General features: G+C 58.7%; 3 protein-coding genes across 7 annotated transcripts in view; all 3 read right to left on the minus strand.

Annotated features, from left to right (window-relative positions):
- Positions 1-7,850: 7,850 nt before the first annotated feature.
- TMEM82 (transmembrane protein 82) lies at positions 7,851-13,206 on the minus strand. Of its 2 annotated transcripts, none has more exons than XM_019654839.1 (6): positions 11,775-13,206; positions 11,563-11,635; positions 11,217-11,391; positions 10,172-10,592; positions 8,695-8,882; positions 7,851-8,416 (listed from the first exon to the last, which is right to left on the minus strand). In XM_019654839.1, the coding sequence occupies exons 1-6, from the start codon at positions 11,860-11,862 to the stop codon at positions 8,327-8,329; spliced, it is 1,035 nt and encodes a 344-aa protein (XP_019510384.1). In that variant the 5' UTR covers positions 11,863-13,206; the 3' UTR covers positions 7,851-8,326. The 2 variants fall into 2 exon arrangements, with proteins under 2 accessions (XP_019510384.1, XP_019510385.1); XM_019654840.1 differs by having other exon boundaries at positions 7,953-8,416; positions 10,172-10,589.
- An 88-nt stretch (positions 13,207-13,294) lies between these two features.
- SLC25A34 (solute carrier family 25 member 34) lies at positions 13,295-16,875 on the minus strand. 2 transcript variants are annotated; one of them, XR_002125391.1, is made up of 6 exons: positions 16,096-16,875; positions 15,431-15,496; positions 15,189-15,341; positions 14,686-14,820; positions 13,791-14,054; positions 13,295-13,704 (listed from the first exon to the last, which is right to left on the minus strand). XR_002125391.1 is itself a non-coding variant. In XM_019654903.1 (5 exons), the coding sequence occupies exons 1-5, from the start codon at positions 16,513-16,515 to the stop codon at positions 13,872-13,874; spliced, it is 957 nt and encodes a 318-aa protein (XP_019510448.1). In that variant the 5' UTR covers positions 16,516-16,875; the 3' UTR covers positions 13,295-13,871. The 2 variants fall into 2 exon arrangements, 1 of the variants encoding a protein (XP_019510448.1); XM_019654903.1 differs by having other exon boundaries at positions 13,295-14,054.
- A 1,321-nt stretch (positions 16,876-18,196) lies between these two features.
- The window catches only part of PLEKHM2 (pleckstrin homology and RUN domain containing M2), a 33,786-nt gene continuing 28,898 nt past the window's right edge, over positions 18,197-23,084 (minus strand). For 2 of the 3 annotated variants that reach the window (XM_019654902.1, XM_019654901.1), the window contains 8 exons: positions 22,816-22,904; positions 22,131-22,263; positions 21,713-21,903; positions 21,222-21,287; positions 20,395-20,554; positions 19,887-20,066; positions 19,692-19,808; positions 18,197-19,181 (listed from right to left, as the gene is read on the minus strand). In XM_019654902.1, coding sequence (XP_019510447.1) covers positions 19,047-19,181; positions 19,692-19,808; positions 19,887-20,066; positions 20,395-20,554; positions 21,222-21,287; positions 21,713-21,903; positions 22,131-22,263; positions 22,816-22,904 — 1,071 coding nt within the window. In that variant the 3' untranslated portion in view covers positions 18,197-19,046. Of the gene's footprint in view, positions 19,182-19,691; positions 19,809-19,886; positions 20,067-20,394; positions 20,555-21,221; positions 21,288-21,712; positions 21,904-22,130; positions 22,264-22,815; positions 22,905-23,084 lie in introns of those variants that run through there. The other variant, XR_002125390.1, reaches the window with a different exon arrangement.

Here is a 23,084-nt window from a genome sequence, read left to right on the forward strand (position 1 = left end):
GGTGGGGACATTTAAACTGAGATGAGGAGGAGCCAGCCCTGAGAACAGGGGAGGGAAGCAGTAGGGAAAACATGGGGTTTTGAGGTCAGACTTAGGCTTAACTCCCAGCTCTCTGGTGCTGGCTTTGACCTTGGCCACGTTCCTTTCCTCTCTGAAACTCCATTTCCTCACCTGTAACGTAGGGGAGCTGGACTGGATGCCTTCAAATGGGGATGTGAACCCCTCCCTTTGCAACTGCTGGGGGCAGAGGCACTGAAAGGGCGCCCCCTGGGGCCTGGCTCATGGTCGCAGTCCCACCGATAGTAGTGCTGGCTATTCTCAAGTCACTCTCACTTGGCTTCCAGAGCTCACTGATCACATGGTCCATATGCTCTGCAGCTATGTCTGAGGACAGGGACAAGGTTCCCTGAGCTGAAGTCCTGGGGCCCAGGGACCTCAAAGAAGGAAAGCATCTGTTGTCCAGCTGCCTTCCCCCTAGATAGGCTCCACTGGGGCCAGGTCAGAGCAGAACTGTCAGGCCCAGCCCAGGGGTGCCCAGATGCGCAGCTGCATGAAATTGTACATCCAGGTCACGGAAGGGTGCCCACTCCTTAGCAAACAGTCTCAGAAGCCCCCCTAGTTCTGCTCCAGCCCCTCTTTCCATCCTCTCCTATGCCTGCTTGGAGTCAGGTCAGTTCAACACATTTTCTGAGCATCTCCCGTGTGTGGAGCCTTGTGTTAGGGGCTGGGCAGTGGGGTGCCTCAGTACAGGGAAGTGGGAGCCCCCACACACACACTGTAGCAGGGACTGGGCTGGGGAAAGCACAGATATGAGTAACATCAGTATCTGTGAGGAATCCAGCCCTGACACTTGCCAGCCTGTTACCTTGGGCAAGTCACTTCTCCCTGTGCCTCTGTTTCCTCTTGTAACCTGGGGGTAGCAGTACCTCGCTGTGGCTTCATTGCGAGGATTTGATAGGAGGAATGTAGGTAAATATGCCTGGTGCTTAGTGGGTAGTCAGGGGCTAGTTCCTTTCCTTTTCCCACCGTATAGATGAGAGAGGTTTCAGGGTATTATAGGGAGATGGACAAAGTGCTGAAGGTGAGGAAGAGACTTAGCCCCACTGGAGAATCTAAGGGACATGGTTTCTGTCAGCCAGCATCATTTGCCCAGATTCTGGTAATGGTATTCAGTTTATGTTTGGGGAACCTCCCCCCTACTCTCAGTGCCTGGATGGAACTATTTGGAAAGAGTCAGTATTTTCCAGGCTGTCAGGATGCAAACTTGGCACCATTTTTGCCAACACTTGGACCACCGTGGAGGACAGAAGTGCAATGATGATAGAGAAGGAGAGATAACTGATTTCATTAATTCAGCTGCTGGATCCAGCCATGCCTGAAAGCCTCCCCTGGATGTCTGGAGCCAATGCATTTTGTTTTCTTGCTTTTTCTTTTTTAAGATTGTATTGGGGGAATTGGGGGGAGGGAACAGCATTGGGGTATCAGGGAAGGGGAACAGACAAGTTGCTGTCCTTTGGTTCTTCAGTCTAGTTGTGTAGGACGTCACTTCACTGGCCCATGTTGGTATTATTGCGCTCTTCCCAGGTGAGGCAGATTGGTTGCCGGCCTCTGGACTGCCGTTCACGGCGGCTCACACTGGCTGCCAGCCGCTCATGGTAGCTCACGGCAGCCCACTGCAGCCCCACCGCAGCCTATGTGGTCGCAGGTGACTCACGGCAGCCCAGCTCCCGGTTGAGCTGTTGTTCACCATCTTAGCTGTACAGGGCAGCATCACTGGCCCTCATGTCGGATCCGAACTGGGGCCTTGATGCTCAGAGCTTGTGCTCTCAAGCCAACTCTTAACCAAGACGCCACTCGGCCGGCCCTTCTTGCTTTTTCCTCAACCAGTTAAAATGATATTTATGTTGCTTGAAGCAGAGTCAGGATGGAGACTGGTGAGACGCCGTGAGTCTGGATCACTTCCTCTTCCTAGCAAACTCTGCACCCCGGTCAGCACTTTTGAGAAGCTTACCCTGATTCCTCCAAGTAGGCTTAGGAGTTGCTTCCATCCCTTGCATACATCCCAAAGCTGAGGGGTTGTACCAATATGCTTTCTTCACAAGAATGGGAGCAAGGGCTATGTCTTAATAATCTCTGACTTCAGCACCCAGTACAGTGCTTGGCACATAGTAGGGACTCAGTAATCCCTACAAAATGCACGAGTAGGTTTTTTGTTGTTGTTGTTGTTGTTTTTTAGCTGAGCCGTCCTGCCACCTGTTGGCAGCTCAGCGGCTGCTCAGCTCAGGCTGAGACTCGAACTGCTGTTGCTCAGAGCTCAAACTCTTGAGCGAGCTCTTAACCAAATGAGCCACTGGGCTGGCCCTATGAGTAGGTCTTAAGTAGCTGGATACGCAAATCACGGGAGTAGTAGTAAAGGGTAGTGAGCTGATAAGAGCTTGGAGTCAGACCTATTTGAATGTGGATCTTGGTTCCTGTGCTTACTAGCTCTGTGACCTTGAGCAAGTCACTTAATCTCCCCGAGCCTTGAATTTTCTTTCAGGGAGACAGAGAAAATAATAATCAGCTCTTCACAAGGTTGTTCTGAGGACTGGGGAGACAGGGTTTTAATTCCTCAATAGAGAGTTGCCGTATTAACAGCTCTTTGCAAGTAAAATGCAAATGGGCTTATCTTTCTCTACTTGGTTGGACAAGATGGGGGAGGCGGGGACTTCTTCATTCTCTTCCTCCCCTGGGATGGGTTCCTGCTTCTGTCGTCTGAGCCAGTGCCGCCTTCCCTGTCTCCTTACTCAAATGTGTTCCTTGACCCCTCACATCAGAAGGGTGTGGCTGAGGCTGAGTTACAGTCCCTTCTGGGGGTGAGGGGCCCTAGAGGACGCGGTCAGGCCCTCCCTCCATTATCTTGTTCAGTCCTCTAAACAAATGGGGAAACTGAGGCACAGAGAGTCAGTTGCAGTTACTAAAGGTCACATCCATTAGTAAGTTTCATTTGAACGCAGGTAGTCTAGCTCCAAGCCCCTTTACTGAACAGGCCACATCTGTAGGGAAATGTTCAAAAGCCAGAGAGGAGCCATCGTTCTAGCCACATGGAGTCTCCCACTCTCAGGCCCCATCCTGTGTCCATTTGGGCCAGGCAAGGCCCAGCCTCCCAGCTCCTGGTCTAGGGGCCTGAGGTGGCTCGGCTGGACCCGCCGGTTCCCATGACCAGGCCGTGCATTTAGCAAATCAGCACGAGCTCCAGAATGAGAGGGTAGGAAGTGTGTGGGGGGCCATGGAGGGGGCTTGAGGCTCAGCAGGTTTGGAGGGCCCCTCCGTGGCCCTGGCCTTGAAGGTCAGAGCCCCTTCTGTGGACAGACGGGAGGAAATCCTAGCGTCACTTACTTTGGGGGGGTCTCTGAGCTTGTTCCAAGCCCTGGGCTGCCTGCCAACACTGAGCCCATTCTCTCACTGATCCCTTCCCCCGCCCTGAAGCCCCACCCCACTGGGAGCCTGCACTCTTGGCAGCATCTTATTTCAGTGCCCCCAAACCCTGAGACCCCTCCTTACTAAAGTGTAACATGGCCTAGACCCTGCCACGCTCCTCAGCTGGTCTCTCCACTTCTCTCTTAGCCAGAGGTGGGTTTACTGTGAAGGTAATGAAACTTCCGCTGGGGCCTCTCACCCCCTGTGAGGGCTGGGGTTGCTGGGAGTTATGGGGTGTTCTGGAGGGAGCGGGCAGCCAGGTTACACTTAGGAAGCATTTCCCACTAAGTGTTCCTGGCAAACTGCCCAAACATGTCAGCAGAAAGGACTCAAATCGCTAGGGCTCCAGCAATCTGCTGTGTTTTTCTTTCTCATTCGCATTCAATATTCATTTTCATACAAACGTTGTATTCTTTTTCCTAAAGGGGGCCCTTAACATTGGACTGGCTCGGTGTACAAGCCATTCTCCACACTGGCCAGACCATCTCGCTAAAGCAGCACATGGTCATTGTAGCCCGCGACCCCCACCCCCACCCCCGCCCCACACAGTCCCTCTGTGGCTCCCTCTGCTCTGGGGTGGGGGATGCCAAACCCCTACTGTGGCCCTGGCAATCCGGCCCCAGCCCACCTCTGTGACAGCGTCCCTGCCACTGTGACCCTCACCCATTCTATACACGTCCTCAGTCCCTCAGGAGCCTTAAGGCCTGCCTGGGCTTCACCGCCATCCCCTTGGTCTGGGAAGTCCCCTTCTACCTCCAGGATTCCGTTTCAATGGCTGTTTCTCAGCGAGGCCTCCCTGAACCCCAGACCACGTCACACACCTCCCAACACCTGGACCTTCCATTAACAGTGACCACACCTGTGTGAGCTAACTCCACTCTGCCCTCAGAAGTCCCCCATCTCATTCACCACGCTGTTTAGGCCAAAAATCAAAGAGCCCCAGATTTCTAGCTTTCTCTCAAGCTCACATCTAATTGATCAGGAAATTCTATCAACTCTTAAAACTACGCCCAGAATCTAACCACTTCTGGCCACCTCCACGGCTACCACCTTGGTCCAAATGCCTGTCACCTCACTTGGGTTATTCCAAATATTTCCAAGCTGGTTTATTGTTTCTATGCTTTTCTATTTTAAAAAACAGTAAGGAGAGAAGTCCTTTAAAAATATAAGTCAGATTATGTCACCTCCTTGTGCAAACCCTCTGCTGGCTGCCCACTGCAGGGAAATAAAATCCTAACCCTCACAGTGACCCTGAGCGGCGGCCCCTGTCCACCTCTGTGACCTCACTCCTGACACTCCATCCTCTCTGTGATGCTCCCGCCACGCTAAATTTCTTGCTGTTCTTAACATTCCCCCAGCACGTTCCCACCTCAGGGCCTTTGCCTGTGCTGTTCTCTCAGCGGGAGACATTTTTTTCTTTTATTGGGGAATTGGGGGGATCGGGACAGTGCTGGGGAATTGCGGGGTGGGGAACAGACAAGTTGCTGTCCTTTTGTTCTTCAGTCTAGTTGTGGAGGACGTCGCCACACTGGCCCAACTTGGCACCATCATTGTGCTCTTCCCGGGCGAGGCAGATCAGTCGCCGGCTTCTGGACGGCCGCTCACTGTGGCTGCTGGCCGCTCACGCTGGCTGCTGGCTACACACGGTAGCCCATGGCAACCCACTGCCACAGGGGCTGCAGCCTATGTCGACTCCAGCGACTCATGGCAGCCCAGCTCCAGGTTAGCGCTCCAGGTCGAGCTGTTGTTCAGCATCTTAGCTGTAGAGGGTAGTGTCACTGGCCCTCATATGTGGGATCCGAACCGGGGCCCTCTGGCATCCCAAGCGAGTTCTTAACCATCGCGCCACTCGGCTGGTCCTAGGATGTTGCTTTTAACGCTGGGATACAAAAAGATCGTGACTTCTATCTTGCTTGTTGTCTTTCTCTCCCGCTCACTCGCTTGCTCTGAGGGAAGCCAGTGGCCATGTTGTGAGCTGCCCTCTAGAGACGCTCATGTGGCAAGGAACTGAGGGAAACTCCGGCCAACGGTGGAGAGGAACTGGGGCGCTCTGCCCAAGAGCCCGAGAAACTGACCCCTGCCAACAACCATGCGAGTGAGCTTGGAAGTGGATCCTTCCCTAGACGCGCCTCAGGATGACTGAATCAGAGCCTCACCCAACACCTTGACCATGGCCTGCGAGAGACCCTGAGCCAGAGGACCCAGCCAAGCTGCACCCAGATTCCCAACCCACACAAGAAGCGAGACAATAAAAGCCTGTTGTTTTAAGCAGCTAAGTTTTGGGGTCATTTGTTACGCAGCTTTGGATAACAAATACACCTGTCCCAGCCCCGTAGCCCCCGTCACGGTACCCCCTTACCGGATGTTCAGTAATTACTTGTCAATGGATGAGTGGGGAGAGGAATCAGGACACCCAGGGAGACAGACCGTGCCACGGCTCAGAAAAGCCACCAGTGGCGGCCTCAGGAGGGAGGTGGCGGCCCACCCCAATCCCAGCTTACCCAGAGGTTACCATCCCCTCTTAGTGGGAACCGGCAGCTCTGGTCCCCCACCTCTTCAGAATGAGTCCGGTCAGGGCCCAGGATCCGGGCTCTCTGGGTCGCCGTGGGAACAAGTCCCAGCGTCACACCCCTGTTCCAGGCCATACCTTATGGACTTCCTCCACCCTCTAGACTTCAGGCCCATTTCTCTTTGTTTGGCCTGGAGATCTGCTAAATGCCCCAGAGTGATCTAATTTTTATACCCTGGTCAGACTTTTCACAAAAATAAAATTAGTAGATAAGAAAAGAATCCTATTCCAGCCCACGTGGCCCAATTTTTGTTTGGAAAACGGTCCCTGTGCCCATAAAAAGGAAAGGATTGCAGAGTCCAATCCCTCCCAGCCCTGTCCCCACTGGGTCCCAGGCTGCGCAGGGGGCCAGGAAGCTAGGGAAACTTCCAGCAAAAACATCTGAACAGTTGGAACCTGGTACCCAGTCTGGGTCTGGCAAGGGGCTGGCCCTGTGCCAACCTAACTGAGCCATTTCCTCCTGGACTAGGGCAGGTTTCCTGCCCAGAGGGAACCGAGCCCACTCCCAGGCAGAGGGGGGCTGGGTCCTGCATTGCAGGGGACATCCACAGGCATGTCCCCCACTTCAGCTACTCTGGGGCTGAGAGTCCCCTCCTGGGGGTAGGACAAAGCAAGGGATCAGAGGTGGGGCTTGAGCTGTCCATTGGGTGGCCACTCCTGGAGAAATCAGCTGAAACCAACCCATCCAGCCTTGGGGCCAGCCTGCCCCAGTACCCCAGGTATATACCTCACGGTAAGACATGGAGAATCCTAGGCCAGGCTCTGTCTGTTCCAAACCAGTAGCCTTCAGGTGACCATGGTGGCCTTTGCTGAGAAGAGAGACCCACTGGAGTCTAGAATCCTCCAAGAAACTTCTCCAGGTCTCACGCTTTCCCTGCCACTCTGATAACCTGACCCTCACAACCCCTTGGCAGCCCTCTGGCTGGGAGTCTCCTTTGCCCCATGGGGACCCTCCTGAGAAAGGGTCCCGAGCTGGGGCTCTCAATCCCCATGGAACCAAGCTGCCCTGTGGGCCAGGAGAACATGACTGTGATGAAGCCTCAGGCTACCCTGGACAAAAGGTGGCCAGAACAACATTCCAGAAACTGCTAGGAGTAGACATGTCATATTTTTCATGCCCACCCCTGTTAGTTTCCCTGGCCCCAATTCTTCAGCAAGAAGAGGGTAGCAGGGAGCATGCAAAGCACTTGAACTTTGGGGATTAGGCCACCTGGATTCAAATCCTGACTTTGCCACTAACTAGCTGTGTACCCTTGAGAAAGTTACTTAACCTCTCTGAGCCTCAGTTTCTGAATCTGTTAAAAGGGATACTAGTCCCTACCTCAGGGAATAATACCTGATTCCAACATGATGTCACGTGATTCCCACATGATGTCATGTGATTCCCATGTAGCCATGGGAATCATGTCAGAATGAAATGAGATCATAAAAAAAAAAATGCTCAGCACAGTGCCTGGCACATGGTAAGCACCCAAAACATAGTAGTTGTTCTGACAGGCTCAGAAGGGGGCAGCGGCCTACCCAAGGGCACATAGCAGGTAAGCAGAGGAGGTGGTAACCAACTTTTTCCCCACACACTCTGTGGCCTCCTTGAGCTGGGCCCTGCAGGGGACGTAAGGCTGACCAGGGCTGAGATGGGAAGCGTCCTCATGGTCTTAGACAAGCCAGGGGCAGGGGCAGGACACCCAAGAGCACCGATTGAGGTCTTTGTCTTTCAGCATCGTGTTCCCTTCAGCTGTTTCTCAGCCTAGGATGGGACAGGACGGGCACCATCCACCCAGGACTGCAAGCGGGTGCCACCTCTTCACACCCCGTCGCCTCCAGAGCCACCTCAATATTAAACTCCTGACACATATCCCAGGAGCCGGCCTCAGCCAGAGCTAATATTTGGTCTCGGAAAAGCCTCTTTCCTTTCTGTGTGTTCACGATTCTAAGCGCAGGCTGAGAAAACCATCTTTATTGTTCGTGGAGAAGGCAAGGGAGGCCAGTAAAGGGGGAAGCTGTTCTGAGGATGCACTTCTCCCCCATCTCCGTCCCCCCCAAGGCAGGTCTGAGGGTGCTGTGGGTCCATGGCCCATTCCGAGAAAAAGAAAGATGAACCTAGCAGCCTCTAGGTGCCCCACTTCTGAAGGCCCCTGCCCGCAACCCTCCCCTCTTTCCTGGGGGGCCCCAGTGCCCACCCCAAATTTCAGGTGGGGGCCAACCCTGCCACTCTGCGTCCAGGCAGCGTGCTGGGCTCAAGACCTCCAGGTGAGCCCGGTGCACCTGAGATAGACTCTGAGTTCTTGCTGAGGCAGGTCAGGAAGGGGCCGTCCCCTGTGGCTGGGCAGGTGCTAAAGGCCGGGGCTGGCCTGGAGCTGACACCAAAGGCCTCTGGGATGGAAAATCCTGAGGGGAGACGGGAGGAAATGATGGAGGACACCACCCAGTTCCCCATCCCCCGGAGGAGGCTTAGACCTTCATTTATCCAAGATCTTCCCCCCATTTGGGGCCTCTGGGGCACAGGTCAAAGGTTAACACAGGTGGGAGGGGATTCCAGCTCCTTCTGACCATCACCCCAAGAGAGGTTGCTCCAGCTCTTCTTAAACTTGGGCCTATTGGGACTCCCAGGGCTGTCTGGAGCAGGGGTTCAGCGTCTGGGGGACACATGGGATGGGGGTGCCCACCTTTATCTGGCAAAGGTCAAGCAGAGTGCGGACGCCCACCAGGCACCAGAGCTCGCCCAGCAGGGAGATGAAGACACCCAGGAGGTCCAGCCAGCGGCCCACGGTCAGCAGCAGCACGAACAGGCCACCCATGCGCACCAGTACCGTCTGGATTTGGCCCTGCAGGCCGGGGTGCAGCCGCTGCTCCTCTGCGGGGGTGGGGTGCCTGTTACCACCTGCTCACTGCATCCAGGGCCCCAGACTCCGGTCCAGCTGGGTTGGGGCTGGACCTCCCGACTCCCTCCACCCTCCCTAGTGTGAGCTTTCCCTTCCCCTTGCAGCCCCTCTCCCTTCTGCCTCACCTCTACCCCACAGGGCGCTAGGCACTTCTGGCTCCCAGGCCTCACTGCCCACCGCAAGTCCCCTGCTAGTGCTGTCGTCAGGACAGCACGCCAGCCTTGAGCTGCGGGAGTTGGCCTGACTCCTTTTGCCTGCATGCCCACTCTGCTCCATCAGGAAGCCCTGTCAACTCTTTCTAATAGGCAGGTCCCCACCTGAGCGCGCCTCGCCACTCCACTGCCCACCCTGGTCCCAGCCACCTTCATCTCTTAGCAGCCTCCTCCCTGGGCTCCTGGCTTCCGTTCTTGACCCTACAACTCAAGCGTCTACTCAGCAGCTAGTGACCTGAACACATCAGCAAGATGAAATCATTCCTATGCTTATAATCCCCCAGCACTTCTCACTGCATTTGGAATAAACTCCCAACTCCTTACCTTGCCTTCCAGGTCCTGCCGGATCTGACCGGTGCCCGCTCTCCAGCCTCATCTCATCCCTGACTTGCTCCCCTTTGCGCATACCCCAGCCATCCCGGTTTCCTTATTCTTCATCAAACATGCCAAGGTCGTTCCCACCTCACAGCCTTTGCACCTGCTGCCCTCTCTTCCTGACCGCCCGCTTGTCCTGACATTTTTACTCCATCCCCAGCCTGCAGCCGGGTGGCACTTCCTAGAGCCCAGATCTAACCAGGTCACTCTCCCCTGCTTAAAACCCTGCAAAGGATTTTCATCAAACTGCGCAGCCTAACTGATGAGGGCTCTCCATCAGGCCCCTATGAACCTGGCCAGCCTCATCCCTTCTCCATGCCCTTGGGGTGACAGCTGCACTCAGCTTGTTTCAGTTGTTTGAGACTGCCATGCTCTCTCTCACCTCTGGGCTTTGGTATACAAGGTTCCCTCTCTCATATTCTCCTTTCCCCCCTCACCTCTCTCAGGGGGCTCCTGCTTACCCTTCAAGACCCAATTCAAACACAATCTCCTAGGGGTTCCCACCGCCTGCTGCACCCTTCTTGGAGCCTCTGCCACCAGGCTGGGCACTCTGGGATGGTGGGGTGGGGGCTGACTTGTTGGCCTCCCTAGAGTCTACCATACTGTTGGGCCCGGGTCAGACAGTGGGATGGGAATGCTGAGAGAATGGCCGGGACCCTGCCCGTGGCCCTTACCCTGCATGTAGATGACCAGCAGGGTGTAGCAGATGGTGAGCGGGGTCCAGAAGCGCACAGCCTCCGAGGTGGTCAGGAAGTCCCGGTTGATGAGGGCCACAGCCGCCAGGTCACTCACAGCAAAGGCCACGGCCAGGGCACGGCCCAGCAGCCGGGGGAGGCCATGTGCGCCTGCCAGCAGGCTCAGGCAGATCCCACAGTAGTGCTGGCTGCTGTGCAGCTCGTAGAGACGGCAGACGTGGCGGCAGAGGCGCTGGGTGGCCATACTAAGCAGGGCGGCCAGCCCGAGGCCCAGGAGCAGGTTCAGCGTGCGGTGGGAGGCACCCTCCTGCAGGAAACTCAGGCCGCAGGTCAGCCCACAGCCCAGCGAGTAAGGGCACAGCAGATACAGCCGCAGCCTCTCAGTGCCCCGCGAGCCCTGCTGGGGGAGGCGGCAGAAAAGGGGCCGCGATGGTGGGTCTCAGGCCTCCCCTCACCACTGGGGCATCAAGAGGGCTGTCAAGGTACGGACGCTCTAGGTACAGGAGGCTGGAGGCCGAAGGAGGGAATACTGGGATCATTCGCTCTGGCTTAACTTTCTATCCTGATCACTACTTGGGACCCATGTGCTTGCTGAAGGGTGGTCTCAGAGCCTTGGAGACCTGGGTTCAAAGCCTGACTCTACTTCTTGTGGGCTGTTGACCACAGACAAGCCACTCACCCTCTCTGAGCCTTAGTTTCCCCATCTGTGAAACGGAGATCACACAAACCTTTACCCCTGTGGTTGTGAGGACAAGTGGGATGATGCACTGAACATATCTAGCATATGGGAAACTCCTGATGTCCGGGAACTGCCATTAGCACCTTCATGGACTGGGTTCATGTCCGCTCTGAGTGGAGACTTGGTCTTGGCGGTCACAACCCGAGGAACCAATCTGCACTCCAGCCTCAATCTTACAACAGGGGGTTGGCGAGGAGACGCGATGCCCCAAGGGGTTCCAGCTCCCCATGAAAACCAGGGCCCAGGGCCGGGCAGCGCGCACCCACCACCTCTCTGCGGCCTCACCTTGCCCAGGGAGAGCAATGTGGAGACGGCCCTGAGGGAGAACTCCAGCACCACCAGGGCGGCTACCCGGGCCCCCACGACGGTCAGGATCAGGGCCAGCCCTGCCAAGTGCACGGTCTCCAGGGAGGCCCACTGGGCCTGCAGCCGCTCCTTTTCCAGCCGCCGCTCATGGTGGCTGTGGGGACAAAGTGGATGTAGGCAGAGGGGCAGAACCACCAGCCTGGGCCCTGGAGAGGGTCCCGGGACCCCCAACCAAACTCCCAGTCTTCCCTCAGAGACCACAGTCGCAGCTTGGGGTCCAGGGGCCCAGAAGGGGCTGGGAATGGGCTGGGGGGTGGGCACTCACTTGGCACAGCTCACAAAGAAGTAAACCTTCAGGAGGTTGTTCAGGACGGAGACTCCGAAGGCCCCGACGAGGCCTGAGGGGCAGGAGGGAGGGTGGGCTTGCTCGGTAGGGTTACAGGCGGGGCAGCTTAGGTGCTAGGACACCCATGTGGGTGGGGTCCACCCAGCACCGCCTGGAGCAGGTGCTGGGAGAGGGCGGGAGGAGACGCTCACCTTGCAGGAGGGAATCAAGGAGGCTGGAGCCCCACTCGAGGGAGGAGAGGCCGGGGAGCCAGGAGGGGAGGGACGGCAGAGAGAACATGGCCGCCAGGCTCCAGCCCCAGCCTCGGCCAGCTCTGCACCCGAGAGACTGACGTCATGGGGCAAAGGTGCGAGTGGAGGCAAGAGGACCGGCGTGGGAGGGGTCAAAATCTCAGGGCAGGGAGGGGAGGAGAGCCAGGGGCCTTAAACCTGACAGTGTTGCCCAGGTGTTCCTCATCTGGCAGCGTGGGGCGCAGGGGCACCTCTGGGGCTAGTCTCTGTCTCTGTTCCTGCCCAAGTCTGGCGCCCACTTTTCTCACCCTCCCTTAGTGCCTTCCTGAAGCCCCTGGCCTTGTCTGTCATCCGTCATCTGTTGTCCACTAGCCTCAGGTCTGGGCTCTGCCCTCTCAGCCCAAGATCTAGAAGGGGACATCTACCCCCCCATATTCCCGAGGTCAGGCTCTGCTCTCTCAGCCCCAAGTCTAGAGGGGGCCGTCTATCCCCCCACAGGCCGAGGTTGGGATCCAGCTCTGGGGCCCGCCCCCTCGCAGCCACAGGGCAGCCCACCTTGATGACCCTCCATGTGTCCGCTAGGTGGCAGGCCTCCCCTGGGCCGGATGGGTGGGGCTGGCCTATGGAATTCTTTTGGTTCCTCCTCCTTTCCCAGACCAAGGTAGAGAACCAGGGGGGGTCTGGGGAGAGGGGTGGGGGGAGACCGAGGTAGAGAGCCAAGGTGGGGCGTTTAGGGGCAGAGGAGATGAGGCTGCCTGCAGAGCAGTCATTGAAGTAAACAAAATAGAAAACTTTATTTGTTTGGAGTGTGTGGTAGGAGTGCCCCTGGGGAACAGCTTTTCCAAGACATGGGGTGTGTGGCACGGAAGCTAGTTCAGGCTGCTTGACCTGGGCCAGTCCTGCCCCTCCCTAGGACTCTGGTGTCCTGTGTAGCACAAAGGTCAGCGCCGGCCTACTACACGCCCATGCGGGGAGTGTGGGTGGCTACAGCTTGGGGAAAAGGGCAGGAGCAAGACACCTAGCTCTGTGACTCACCTTGGGCACGTCACCTCCCCGCCCTTGGCATCAGCCTCCTCCTCTGAACAACGGGCATCTCAAGGGCTCCCTTTCAGGTTTATCATGAGGCTTTGTGTAAATGCCCACAGCGCTGGGCACCTCAGGGGCCTCAGTAAAAGCCCTCTAGTTGGCGTTGTGGGCTGAATTGTGTCCCTCCTCCAAATTCCTGTGCTGAAGTCCTAACCCCCAGTGCCTCAGAACGTGACTGTATTTGGAGACAGGGTCTTTAAAGAGGTGATCCTAGGGTGCACCCTAATCTCACATGACTGGTGTCCTTATAAGGAGAGGAGATTAGGGCATGGACACACACAGAGGGGAGACCATGTGAGGACACAGGGAAAAGGCAGCCATCTACAAGCCAAGGAGAGAGGTCTCAGAAGAAACCAACCCTGCCGACACCTTCATCTCAGACATCTGACCTCCAGAATTGTGGGGAAATAACTTTCTGTTGTTTAAGCCGCCCAGTCTGAGTTACTTTGTTACGGCAGCCCTAGCAGACTAACACAGATGATGACCCCAAGGCCCCCTCGCGTGTGTAGTGATCCCTCAGGGCCCGCCAGTCCCCATGGTCCTGGTTCTTGCCAAGGGCACAGTTCTGGGCAGAGCTCCCCAGCCCCGGCTCTGCCACTTGGTCAAAGCACCTCACCTTTCTGAGCCCCAGCTTCCTCATCAGTAACAGAGGATTTTACTGTGTCACACTGTTGTCCGAGGACAAAGTAAGCTGAGGCATGGAAGTGCCCCAGCTCATGGTGATGCTCGGGAGCAGTAATTATAACGATGAGCAAGGCTCTGGGACAAGGCAACCCCACACAGAGAAGGAAGGGAAGGGAACTTCCTGGAAAACAAAGAGGGTGGTGATTTGGAGCAGGTTGGTGGGCCACGGGGCTGGGTTGACCAGAGCTGTGCACACTGTCCTCGGACCTGTGGCAGGCTCTGAGGTGGCCATCCCCAGCTGGCGCGGGGTGCTGGGCTGCTCCAGGATTCGGGGGCGAGGGACGCCACCTAGGTGCCCTGGTGCTGGCTCTGTCCGGCCACTTTCCGGAGCTCATCCCAGAAAAGCATGCTGAGGATGGTGTGGGGGCCCAGGCGCAGGTAGGCGGGGCCCAGGCCTTTGTAGAGCGCCTGGGGGCCCTCCTGCCGCCAGATCTTCACCAGGCAGTCAGCGAGGCCCCTGTACAGCTGGCCCTGGGGACAGACACAGGTGGGCATCATTACAGGGGCCGTGGGGTTCAGGCTGGAGCAACAGGGTGTCTGTGTGTATGGGCTTCTGAGGCACATCCGAAAAGGTACTCCCCCCCCAAGCTAGAAAAATTATAGGAAGATGGCCCGTTGGGTTATGAAATGAAAAAAGGGGTCTCTTCCTCCAGGCAGCCGCAGCCCCACGCCAGGGTTTCAGCTTGACTAGTGGCACACAGGTGGATTTCCTCCCGAACAGCCTGTGCACAGCACCTGTGTTTGGGCACCACTGTACCAGTGTACATGATGGCCGGTATGTGTCTGTGAGGACGTGGGGTCACGCCTGGATTCCAGTTCAGTCTCCTCCACTAACCAGCTGGGTGACCTCAGGCAAGTCACTTGTTATCTCTGAGCCTCCGTTTCATCATCAGAAAACTGAAGGTGGTTGTGAGGATAGAATAAAATCCAGATGTGAAAGTACTTAGCACGTGCCTGGGACATGAATGCTCAGCACACAAACTGAATTAATGTGACTGCGAGTATGTTATGTCACGTACCTGTGTGTCTGTGGCCTGTGTGTGTGTGTGTTGGGGGGATGCTCTCCAGCTCCCCACGTCCTCACCACCGGTCCCCTGCTCACCCTGCCAGCTCCGTCCACAGGCTGATTGTACAGCCGTGTGCTGACCACGTCGAAGGGGGTCATGACTGCGACCACAGCTACGCTGCTGAGCATGCCACCAGCCAGGGCCACCAGCCAGCTGTCCTCCGGGAGCCACTGCGGGAACGGCACAGGCTGCTGACACCCGCAGCTGCCCCTCCACCCACCCTCCCGGCACCTGCGGGCTGGAAGAGCTGGGGGAAGAGGAGGAGACGAGGCCCCTCCAGCCATTCCCCGCCCCAAACTCTCCCCCCTCCCCAGCTCCTTCACGGCCTCTGCGTTCACTGCTGACCTCCTCTCCTGCTGGGCCCAAGGGTCATAAGGGGCCCCGTGTGTCCCTATCCCCTGGGAGTCCCTATGTGGGGGTCCAGCTGGAGATGTCAGAGTGTGGCTTGGGTCCAGACAGATAGGGAGAAAGGAGGCAAGTGGCCTTCCTCGCTCCTGTGTGTCTGTGTGCGTGGGCACAGGTGGCCCTAGCCCCTCACCTGTTGCTCCTGCACCCAGGCCTTGGAAGAGGCAAAGGTGGCCAGCTGGGCAGCAGAGCCGACCATGACTCGGGGCACGGCCCCACCCACGCCCCGCCACAGCCCTGCCAGGCCCTGCTGCCGCCAGATGGTCTCCATGGCACCCAGGATGCTCTGCGGGGAGAGGGCACAGGGTCACTGGGCAGCCCCTGCCAGCCCAGGCGCCCACCCGGCCTCGGGAGCTATGGGGGTGACAGTCCCACCTGGTGGTGGTGCTGGTGCCCCACGGCTATCGCAGCCACCGTCTGAGCCTGCAGCTGCGTTTTGACCTGTGAGAGCAGAGGTGAGAGAGGGCTGAGCTTTGTGTGTGGAGGGCATCTCTTCCTGGGCCCAGATACCCAGACCTCCATGAGCCCACACCTGTGGCCAAGGGGGCGTGTGGATCAGGGCTGGGGTGAACCTCTGGAGTTGGCCTGGATCTGCACCTCGTGTGACCTGAGGCAAGTCACTTAACCTTCTCCAGCTTGTCTGCTTACCCTTGAAAAGTTTTTCTGAGGACTGAGGGAGATGATAATGGTACTGCGGCCAGACTAGGATGTGGGGCCCTCACTCCATGGAAGCTTTATTCTTAACTTGCAAGGCCACACAAGTGACCACGCTGGTTTGAGCCAGCACACCTCCTGCTACCCCCTGCCCTTACCCTGGCTCAGGACCTGCAGGACGAAGACCCCAGGAGAGCGATGATTGATAATCCATGATGGGGCAAGGCCTTGGTGCCCTGGGGCAAGGGGCAGATTCCAGGCCAGGGCCACGATATTCTAGGGAACAGCCTGCCCCCCAACCTGTCCACTGAAGCAAGCCTGGAAGCTTCGGAGCCCCAGAGGGAACTGGGTCACAGGGTAGTGGAGGATGGAGACAAGGCACTCACCAGGTAAGCAGGGCTCCCCACGAAGGCTCCCAGTGCCCCAGCCACAGCACCTGCAACCACAGTGCCACCTGGCTGCTGGGTGAGGCCAGCCTGGCAGGCGAGGCTGTAGAAGTAGAAGCGGACGCCGTTCATGAGGCCCTGGTAGAGGAGGCCTGCGGCCAGTCCCTTCTGCAGGCCGCACAGCCCATCTTCACGGGCCACAGCGGCTACGGAAGCCACAAAGCCCCGGTAGTGCCGAGTGTAGGTGCCTGGGGCCTGCAGCTCCCCCTGCAGCTGCAGCCGGGTCTTCACCACCTCCAAGGGGTTGGTGAAGACGCAGGCCAGGCAACAGGCCGAGGCGCCCAGCACCAGGTCCACAGCTGGGGCCACTGTCTCTGTTTCCTCCGCGCCAGCGACCGGCTGTGCTCGCGTCAGAGGCATGGTCACGGGCCCTGAGGTGGCGGCGCCTAGGCTGTCTGCACCCTCTAAGGGCCACAGGGCTAGAGATCGAGGGGGCCTGAGGCCATATCTGGAGGGAAGGGATCCAGTGGGACAAGCCTGCCGCTGCCAGGCGACCCCTGATCTGTCCCTGGTCTGTCTTGGGAGTCCACCTGCTCAGCTCAGCTGCCTGGCTGTGGGCGCCTGGGACACACCCCCGCCGCCTCTGACCAATCACAGCTGCTTCTGTGTTCCACACCTCCCGTCAGGGGCGGGCCTGGACCCTGGGATCTGGGGGAAAGGTCACCTGGGACTAGTGGGAGATTGAGGGCGGGGAGAAGGTGCCAATCAACCGAGACACCTCCTCCTGACACTCTTATCCTCCTGCCCTCCCTGGGGCAAAGGGCTGGTGCCCCACCCCGCCTCTGGCTGAGCCAGTGCTGCTGCAGCTCAGAGCCCTGGGCGTGGGGCAACTGCGGGGGAGGCTCCTGGCACAGGGAGTCTGGGCAACTGGGCAGTTGCCCCACTCCCACCCCTGCTGCTGTCTATGTGACAGCTCCTTTCCTGGCCTCAGTCTTTCAATCTGGCTCCCGCAACCTATGGTCCCACTGTCAGTGAGAGCGGAGGTAGAGGGGCTGATCCTGAATCCCAGGCTCTGCTATTATGTGTGACCTCGGCAAGTCACTTCTCTCTGAGCTTTAGTCTCTCAATTTGTAAAACAGGGATATTGGTACCCACTTCAGGGCTTCTTTGGAGGATTAGAGATGCATGAATAGCAGGCCTAGCATAGTGCTTCACCCAGTAAAAGGTGGCCCACGTCTCCCCTTCCTGGGGCACCCTGGGTAAAAATAAGGGTTGTCATGTCTCAAGGAGTGACCAGTGGCTTTGGTTGCTTACCTGGTAAGGACTTGCCCCCTCGCCTTACCCTCCTCCTGGTGGGAGCCCTTCCTGGGCTGTGGCTCTCGGGAGAGCCCCGGGCATGGAAAAAGTCCTTTGTGCCTGGTGAGAAAGGACCTTCTACCCCTGGGTACCGCTGTCAGGCATCAGGCTGCTCAGGTCAGGGGCCAGCACCACCCGGCCCACCTTGGCTTCTACCCCCAGATCAGTTTTCTCCTGTCAGGGCCACCCTGTATCACCCACGTCCCAGTTAAAACCAGAGGCAGAGCTGCCCTGCCTGGAACCCCACCTTTGTAGCCTCCACACCCACCTCTCCCTGTATCCACTCCTTTCCTCCCAGGCGAGAGGCCCTGGAAGTCACAGTGCTGAATGGCCTGAGGGCCTCAGAGCTCCCCCAGCCCGGCAGGCTTGGCATCCTCTGGCCAGCCCCCAGGGCAGCAGCTCAACAAGAGGGGACGGGAACGGCTGGAACTCTTTCGGGTTTATCCCGAGGGATTGGCTTTGACCCCCCACCCCTCCGAGCTGGGGAGGCTGGGGAGGCAGTGCCCTGCCCTGGCAGTGGAGACATGCCCCTGCCCTGGCCACTGCAGGGAACAGAGGGGAGAGCAGTGGTCTGGCCAGGAAACTCGACAGCCAGTGCCATGGGAGCCGCAGGGGACCTGGTTCCCAGTGTGAGCACAGGGCAGCTGATGGACCATTTGGAGGATGAAGAAAGAAGGGCCGAGGGGCCAGAGAAGAGGGGTTGGAGATCCCCCACCTCCACCCTGGTCAAAAAAGGCCAGTGATGTCTTGGCAATATAACATGTCTATTTTATTTAAAAAAACAAAACCCAGACAACCTAACCCCTTCCCCCAGAGGGCCCCTGGGAAGGGCCCAGCTCCAGTCAAGCAGGGGACGGTCAGGCACCAACGTGGACAGCAGGCTGTGGGCTCTGCTCCTCTCCAAGCCCATCTCCCTCCCCTTTGCTCCTGGCGAAAGCTGGGTCCACGGGCACTGCCAGGTTCGGGGAGAGGCAGGAGCAGGGGGCCATGGGCATGCAGGGCCTCCTGGCAGCCAGGGCCACTCTGGCCCCCGGCCCTGGAAGGCAGGCAGAGTGCACCTGGGGGTGGAGTCAGTGACGAGGAGACATGCACTGAGACCTGAGTGTCCCAGCTTTCCTACACAGCCAGGTGCACGTTCAAACACGAACACGGATGGCCGGCGCTCGGGGCCTCAGGTGGCCTGAGCCTCTGCCCGGGCCCCGGGCCCAGAAGAGGAAGAAGGGGCTCCTGCTCGCCCATGCCTTCTGCTCCCCTCAGAGTCGCACTGTCCTCATCGCAGCCTGAAGATGGCGTTGACGGAGGCCGTGGCCCTGGGGAGAAGGCTGTGCAACTACAGAGCCCATAGGGCTCGGGCCCTCTGCCCCGCGCTTTCCAGTGCCCACCTGCCGGCAGGACGCCCAGGGGTGCTGAGCACCCATTCTGGGTCCCTGGGAGGGGACAGACCCTGTCTCGAGCCCCGCTCGGTGGTTCTGCCGCCTGGGGCGGGAGGGGGCTGTGGAACGGGTGGAAGTCTGGCCCCCGAGCAGCAGTCGTGACCGTGTGCTGCTCAGCGCGCGTCCCTTTCCTGCCCCACCGGGATGCCAGCCAGCACCGCCTCAGCACCAGGGGTCCCGGGAGGCTCTGCCTCGGCAGAGGCTGTCGCTGCGCTGCCAGGCGCTGTGGATGAGGCTCAGGGCGTCGTCGAACTTCTTGTTGGAGGATTCCTGGATGGCCTTGTGGGGGAGGTCCACCTGTGTGGGGGCACGCAGGGAGCCCGTGAGGGCCATGGAGTCCCTCCGCACCAGGTGGAGCCTGGTCGGGGAACTATGTGCACACACTAAGTTCTGTCCTTCAAGGAGGGGCTCGAGCTGACGCCGGGGTGATGCTCCCTGAGCCTCCTCCTTCGGGAGCACCCCAGCCCTCAGGCGGGCCCACGCGGCAGGCCCTGGGCTAGTCTGCCCCACACCTGAGGGTGTCCTGCCTACCTGGAAGGGCTCTGCCTCAGCCCCACCGCAAGCACTTAATTTGTGCTTTTTGACTGGAACCGAGGTCAGGAATGGTGTTTCCTGGGTTCCACTTTCAGCTTTAGTCTCAGACTCACTGGGAGTCAGGGTTGCCCTTGGGTCCTAAATGCTCATGTCTGTCCCAGAGCCACAGGTGCAGTGCTGTCCCCAGGCCAGCTCCTGCCTCGGTCTGTGCCATGCAGGGCTCCTTTCCGTAGGGAATGGCTCTGCTCCTCAGGGCCCTGGGCAGCTAGGTACCTGGTAGATGGTTTTCCACCCAGAGTTCAGTGCAGACAGGAATCGGTCCAGTTCAGATGTGCAGCTCAGGTAGATGACCCAGGGTGGCAGGGGCTGCTGGCTGTCCCGGGAGAACTCCTGGGGAGAGCCGGGGCCCCGGTGAGCAGACATAGCGCTTCCTCAGGGCCTGCCTCCATTGCCCCCGACCCGGCTCACCAAGACACAGTACTCCCTGCCCGGTTCCGTGGAAACGGCGCTGATGTCAGCCAGCTCGGCTGTGCCCAGGGAACGGAAGAAGCTGGTCTGGCAGTCTTCATGGCACGTGAAGAGGCGGTCGTCAGTGATCACCAGGCAGCAGGGGATGCAGGGGCTGGGGGTTACCCCCTGGGGGATGACCTGGAGGGCATTGGCAGAGGGGCGGCAAGAAGCAAGCTGGAGCTCCAGGTGCTGGTCTGCACCAGGACTCCCCATTCCAGGGGCCCAGCCAGCCCCTCTGCCCCTCCCTCCAGAGGTCAGGCAGGCTCCGCCCACCTCAGGAGTACAGGTGGGATGGGGCAACAGTGGGAGTGTCCAGGCTACAGGCAGCCCTGGATCTAGGATTTGCTCCTGGGCTATCCCCAGGAGGTCCCGTCTTGGTCCTCACAGCTCCATGACTGGTGTGGGTTTGAGGCAGGGACGCGGGATGGGGTCAGGAGGTCAGGTGAACGTGGAGGCAGGAGCTCACCCCTTTGGACACAGCCTGGCAGAGGTGTTGCATCCAGTCGGCCATCTCAGCCTCGCTATTGGCGCTCAGCTCCAGGCAGGGCCGGTCGGCAAGGATGACCTGGAAGGCGTGGGGCCGATCCGTGGTGTTGGACCTCCGGCAGCCACCGCACTGCTCCCCCCTGGGCCAGAGGAGGAGGGGTGAAAGGGGGGCGAGGAGGCAAGGGTAGCTCAAGGCGTGTGGACACAGGGCCTGCCCCACAGTCCCAAGGGCAGGAGGACATCAGGAGGTCGTCCAGGCCCCTCCGGCTCGGAGAGGCTTAAAGCTGCTAGGCAGCCCCGCTCCTTTCTGTGTAACACCTTTTATGTTCAGAATCACCAAGATCCTTCTAGATACCTAAACGTGGCCAGGTGAGGGGTGAGAATCAGCTCTTAGCTCTGGTCCTTTCAGAATCAGTGCGCATTCATTCACGTTCCTGCTACAGGCCCAACGTTTTCTCCAACTGTGTGTGTGTTCATCTTCCCCATCAGGACAGGGGCTTCCCAGGGAAGGGGCTGCCCCCTATCAGGCTGGACCCTCTCCAGCCAGAAGCTCTTCTTGCTTCCCTGAGAGGAAGCCTGCCCTCTTCTCCTCCCTGGGGTTCCTGGAGCCCTCAGAGCTCGGCAGGGCACTGGCTGGGCTGTTGGATGGGGGGCGGGCGGAGGGGCCAGGCTGAACTGACAAGACGGAGCGCCAGCTAAAGCAAAGGAGAACAGGAGCCCTGACCCCAGGCTCAGCCGGAGCCTTGACCTTCAGGCAGCGATGCCAGACCCCAACACCTGTCCCTCCCCATCACCCGGGACACTCACCCCATGTTCACCGAGAGCAGGGGGATGACATCGGTGCGGTCAGGATACTGGTAGAGGATCCCATTGCTGCAGGGGTACGACACGCAGGGGTGAGGCCTGAGAGAAACTGGGGACCAGGTAGAGCCCAGATCCCTGCAACTCCCCACGAACTGGGGCCTTGAACCCCCGAGGCCAGGGAGGCCAGGGGCCTGTCTTCTGTGGAAGGGAGGGTGCAGAAAGAACTGCTCCCTCGGCTCACCTGGGGACAGCTCGCGGCAGCCCCCGCCTAGGTCTTTACCTAAGGCATTCTAGGTGGGCTTCTGTGGCTCCCAAAGATGGCTGGCTTTACAGAGAAGCTCTGACATCCTGGGATATATCTGTTCCAAAGCCCTGTGGAGGAGGGAGCCACCGACCTCTCCTCAGTGACTTGCCGCAAAGAGCTCCCTGCTGGGGACCTAACGGTCCAACCACCTCAGGGCCCAGCCTAAGGCCAAAGCTGCAGGGACTCCCACCTGAGCACCACGAAGCAAGTCTTCCAGTGCTCCTTGCCCAGGTACGAGGTGCCCGCCTTGTAATGCAGCATGCCTTCTTTGGTGATGGCGCCCTCAGGGGGTAAGCAGTGGCAGGGGACAGGGCCCAGGGACTCATCCATGGGGTCCTCCCAGTGCACAAGCCCGTAGAAGCGCACGGTAACAGAGGTTGCCTGGGGAGGAGGCAGAGGACAGAAGGGTGAGGTCTGAGCCAGCACCAGGTGGCTGCTGAAAGAGCAAGGAAATGCCCCAAGTGGGGAGGGGACAGGACCTGAGGTAGGACAGCCCCTCCCAGGTAGGTGATGGAGCAAGGCTAAAGACACCTACTTGTATCTCTTGACCCTAATACCAGGGCTGGCGTCTCAGGGATGACACCCGCCCCTCCTCCCCAGGTTCTTACCTCACACTTAGATTCCTGGGCCACGAACTTGGCCAGTGCCAGCTTCTCCATGGTGGCATCAGTCAGGATGCTGGGGTAGGGTGGTTCCCGACAGCCTTTGATCATGGCCGACTTCAAAGAAGTCAAGAAGAACCTGCACCGGGAGTGGGGTTTGCTGTCAGAGGCCTGGGGGGCCCCCACCTCTCAGAGACTGCCAAGGGCTCTCGGCCTGCAAAGGTCACAGAAACTTGGGGGAGGGGCCTGGCTGGAACCAGAGCTCAGGGCAGCAGGCAGGACAGTGTGGTGGTAGCAGCCCATGGTCATCCAATGGTGACTGGGAAAAGGCCTAACTATTCCCAGCGGTCAAGGGGCCTTGGGCTCTGACAGCGAGGGCTTGTACAACAATCCACTCTCATCATGCATAGTTCTCGTGTGGAAGCGTGTGGAGGCATACCAGGCTCCAGCAGCATGGCGTCTGCTCGCTTTCCATGCCCGCCCCCTTCCTCTCTGTAGGTCGCCTGGGTTGACCACAAGTCAATCGGTCAGTGTGCCTGCTCACTTCCTGGCCTCTCTGCCCAGATTGCGGGTCCCAGAGGGAACATATCTCTGTTCTCTGCTTCCTTGTACCCCACTTTCCACCCTCCACCCCCGAGGGTGGGGGGTCCAGGCCACACCAGTTCAGTGAAAGGCAGGAGCTGTCACTCACTCGGCCAGGGCCACGTCAGCTGTGTCCAGCAGAAACTGCTTCCTGCGGTTGGCACACACCAGCTTCACCGTCTGCTGGTCCAGGCCCACCTGCCAGAAACCACACCTTCACATGCACATGGGGCTTGGCTGCTGCCTGGCAGAAGAGGCAGCCATGGCCAGACTGAGGGCCAGCTGGGGAGGGAGGAAACCCACCCTGGGAGGTAAAGCTCCAGAGACCTGGGACCCTGGCACGAGTTAGGGGGGGTAGTCAGAAATACAGCAGACGAA

This window comes from Hipposideros armiger, unplaced genomic scaffold, assembly GCF_001890085.2.
Source record: "Hipposideros armiger isolate ML-2016 unplaced genomic scaffold, ASM189008v1 scaffold_232, whole genome shotgun sequence".
In the NCBI taxonomy this organism is placed as follows: Eukaryota; Metazoa; Chordata; class Mammalia; order Chiroptera; family Hipposideridae; genus Hipposideros; species Hipposideros armiger.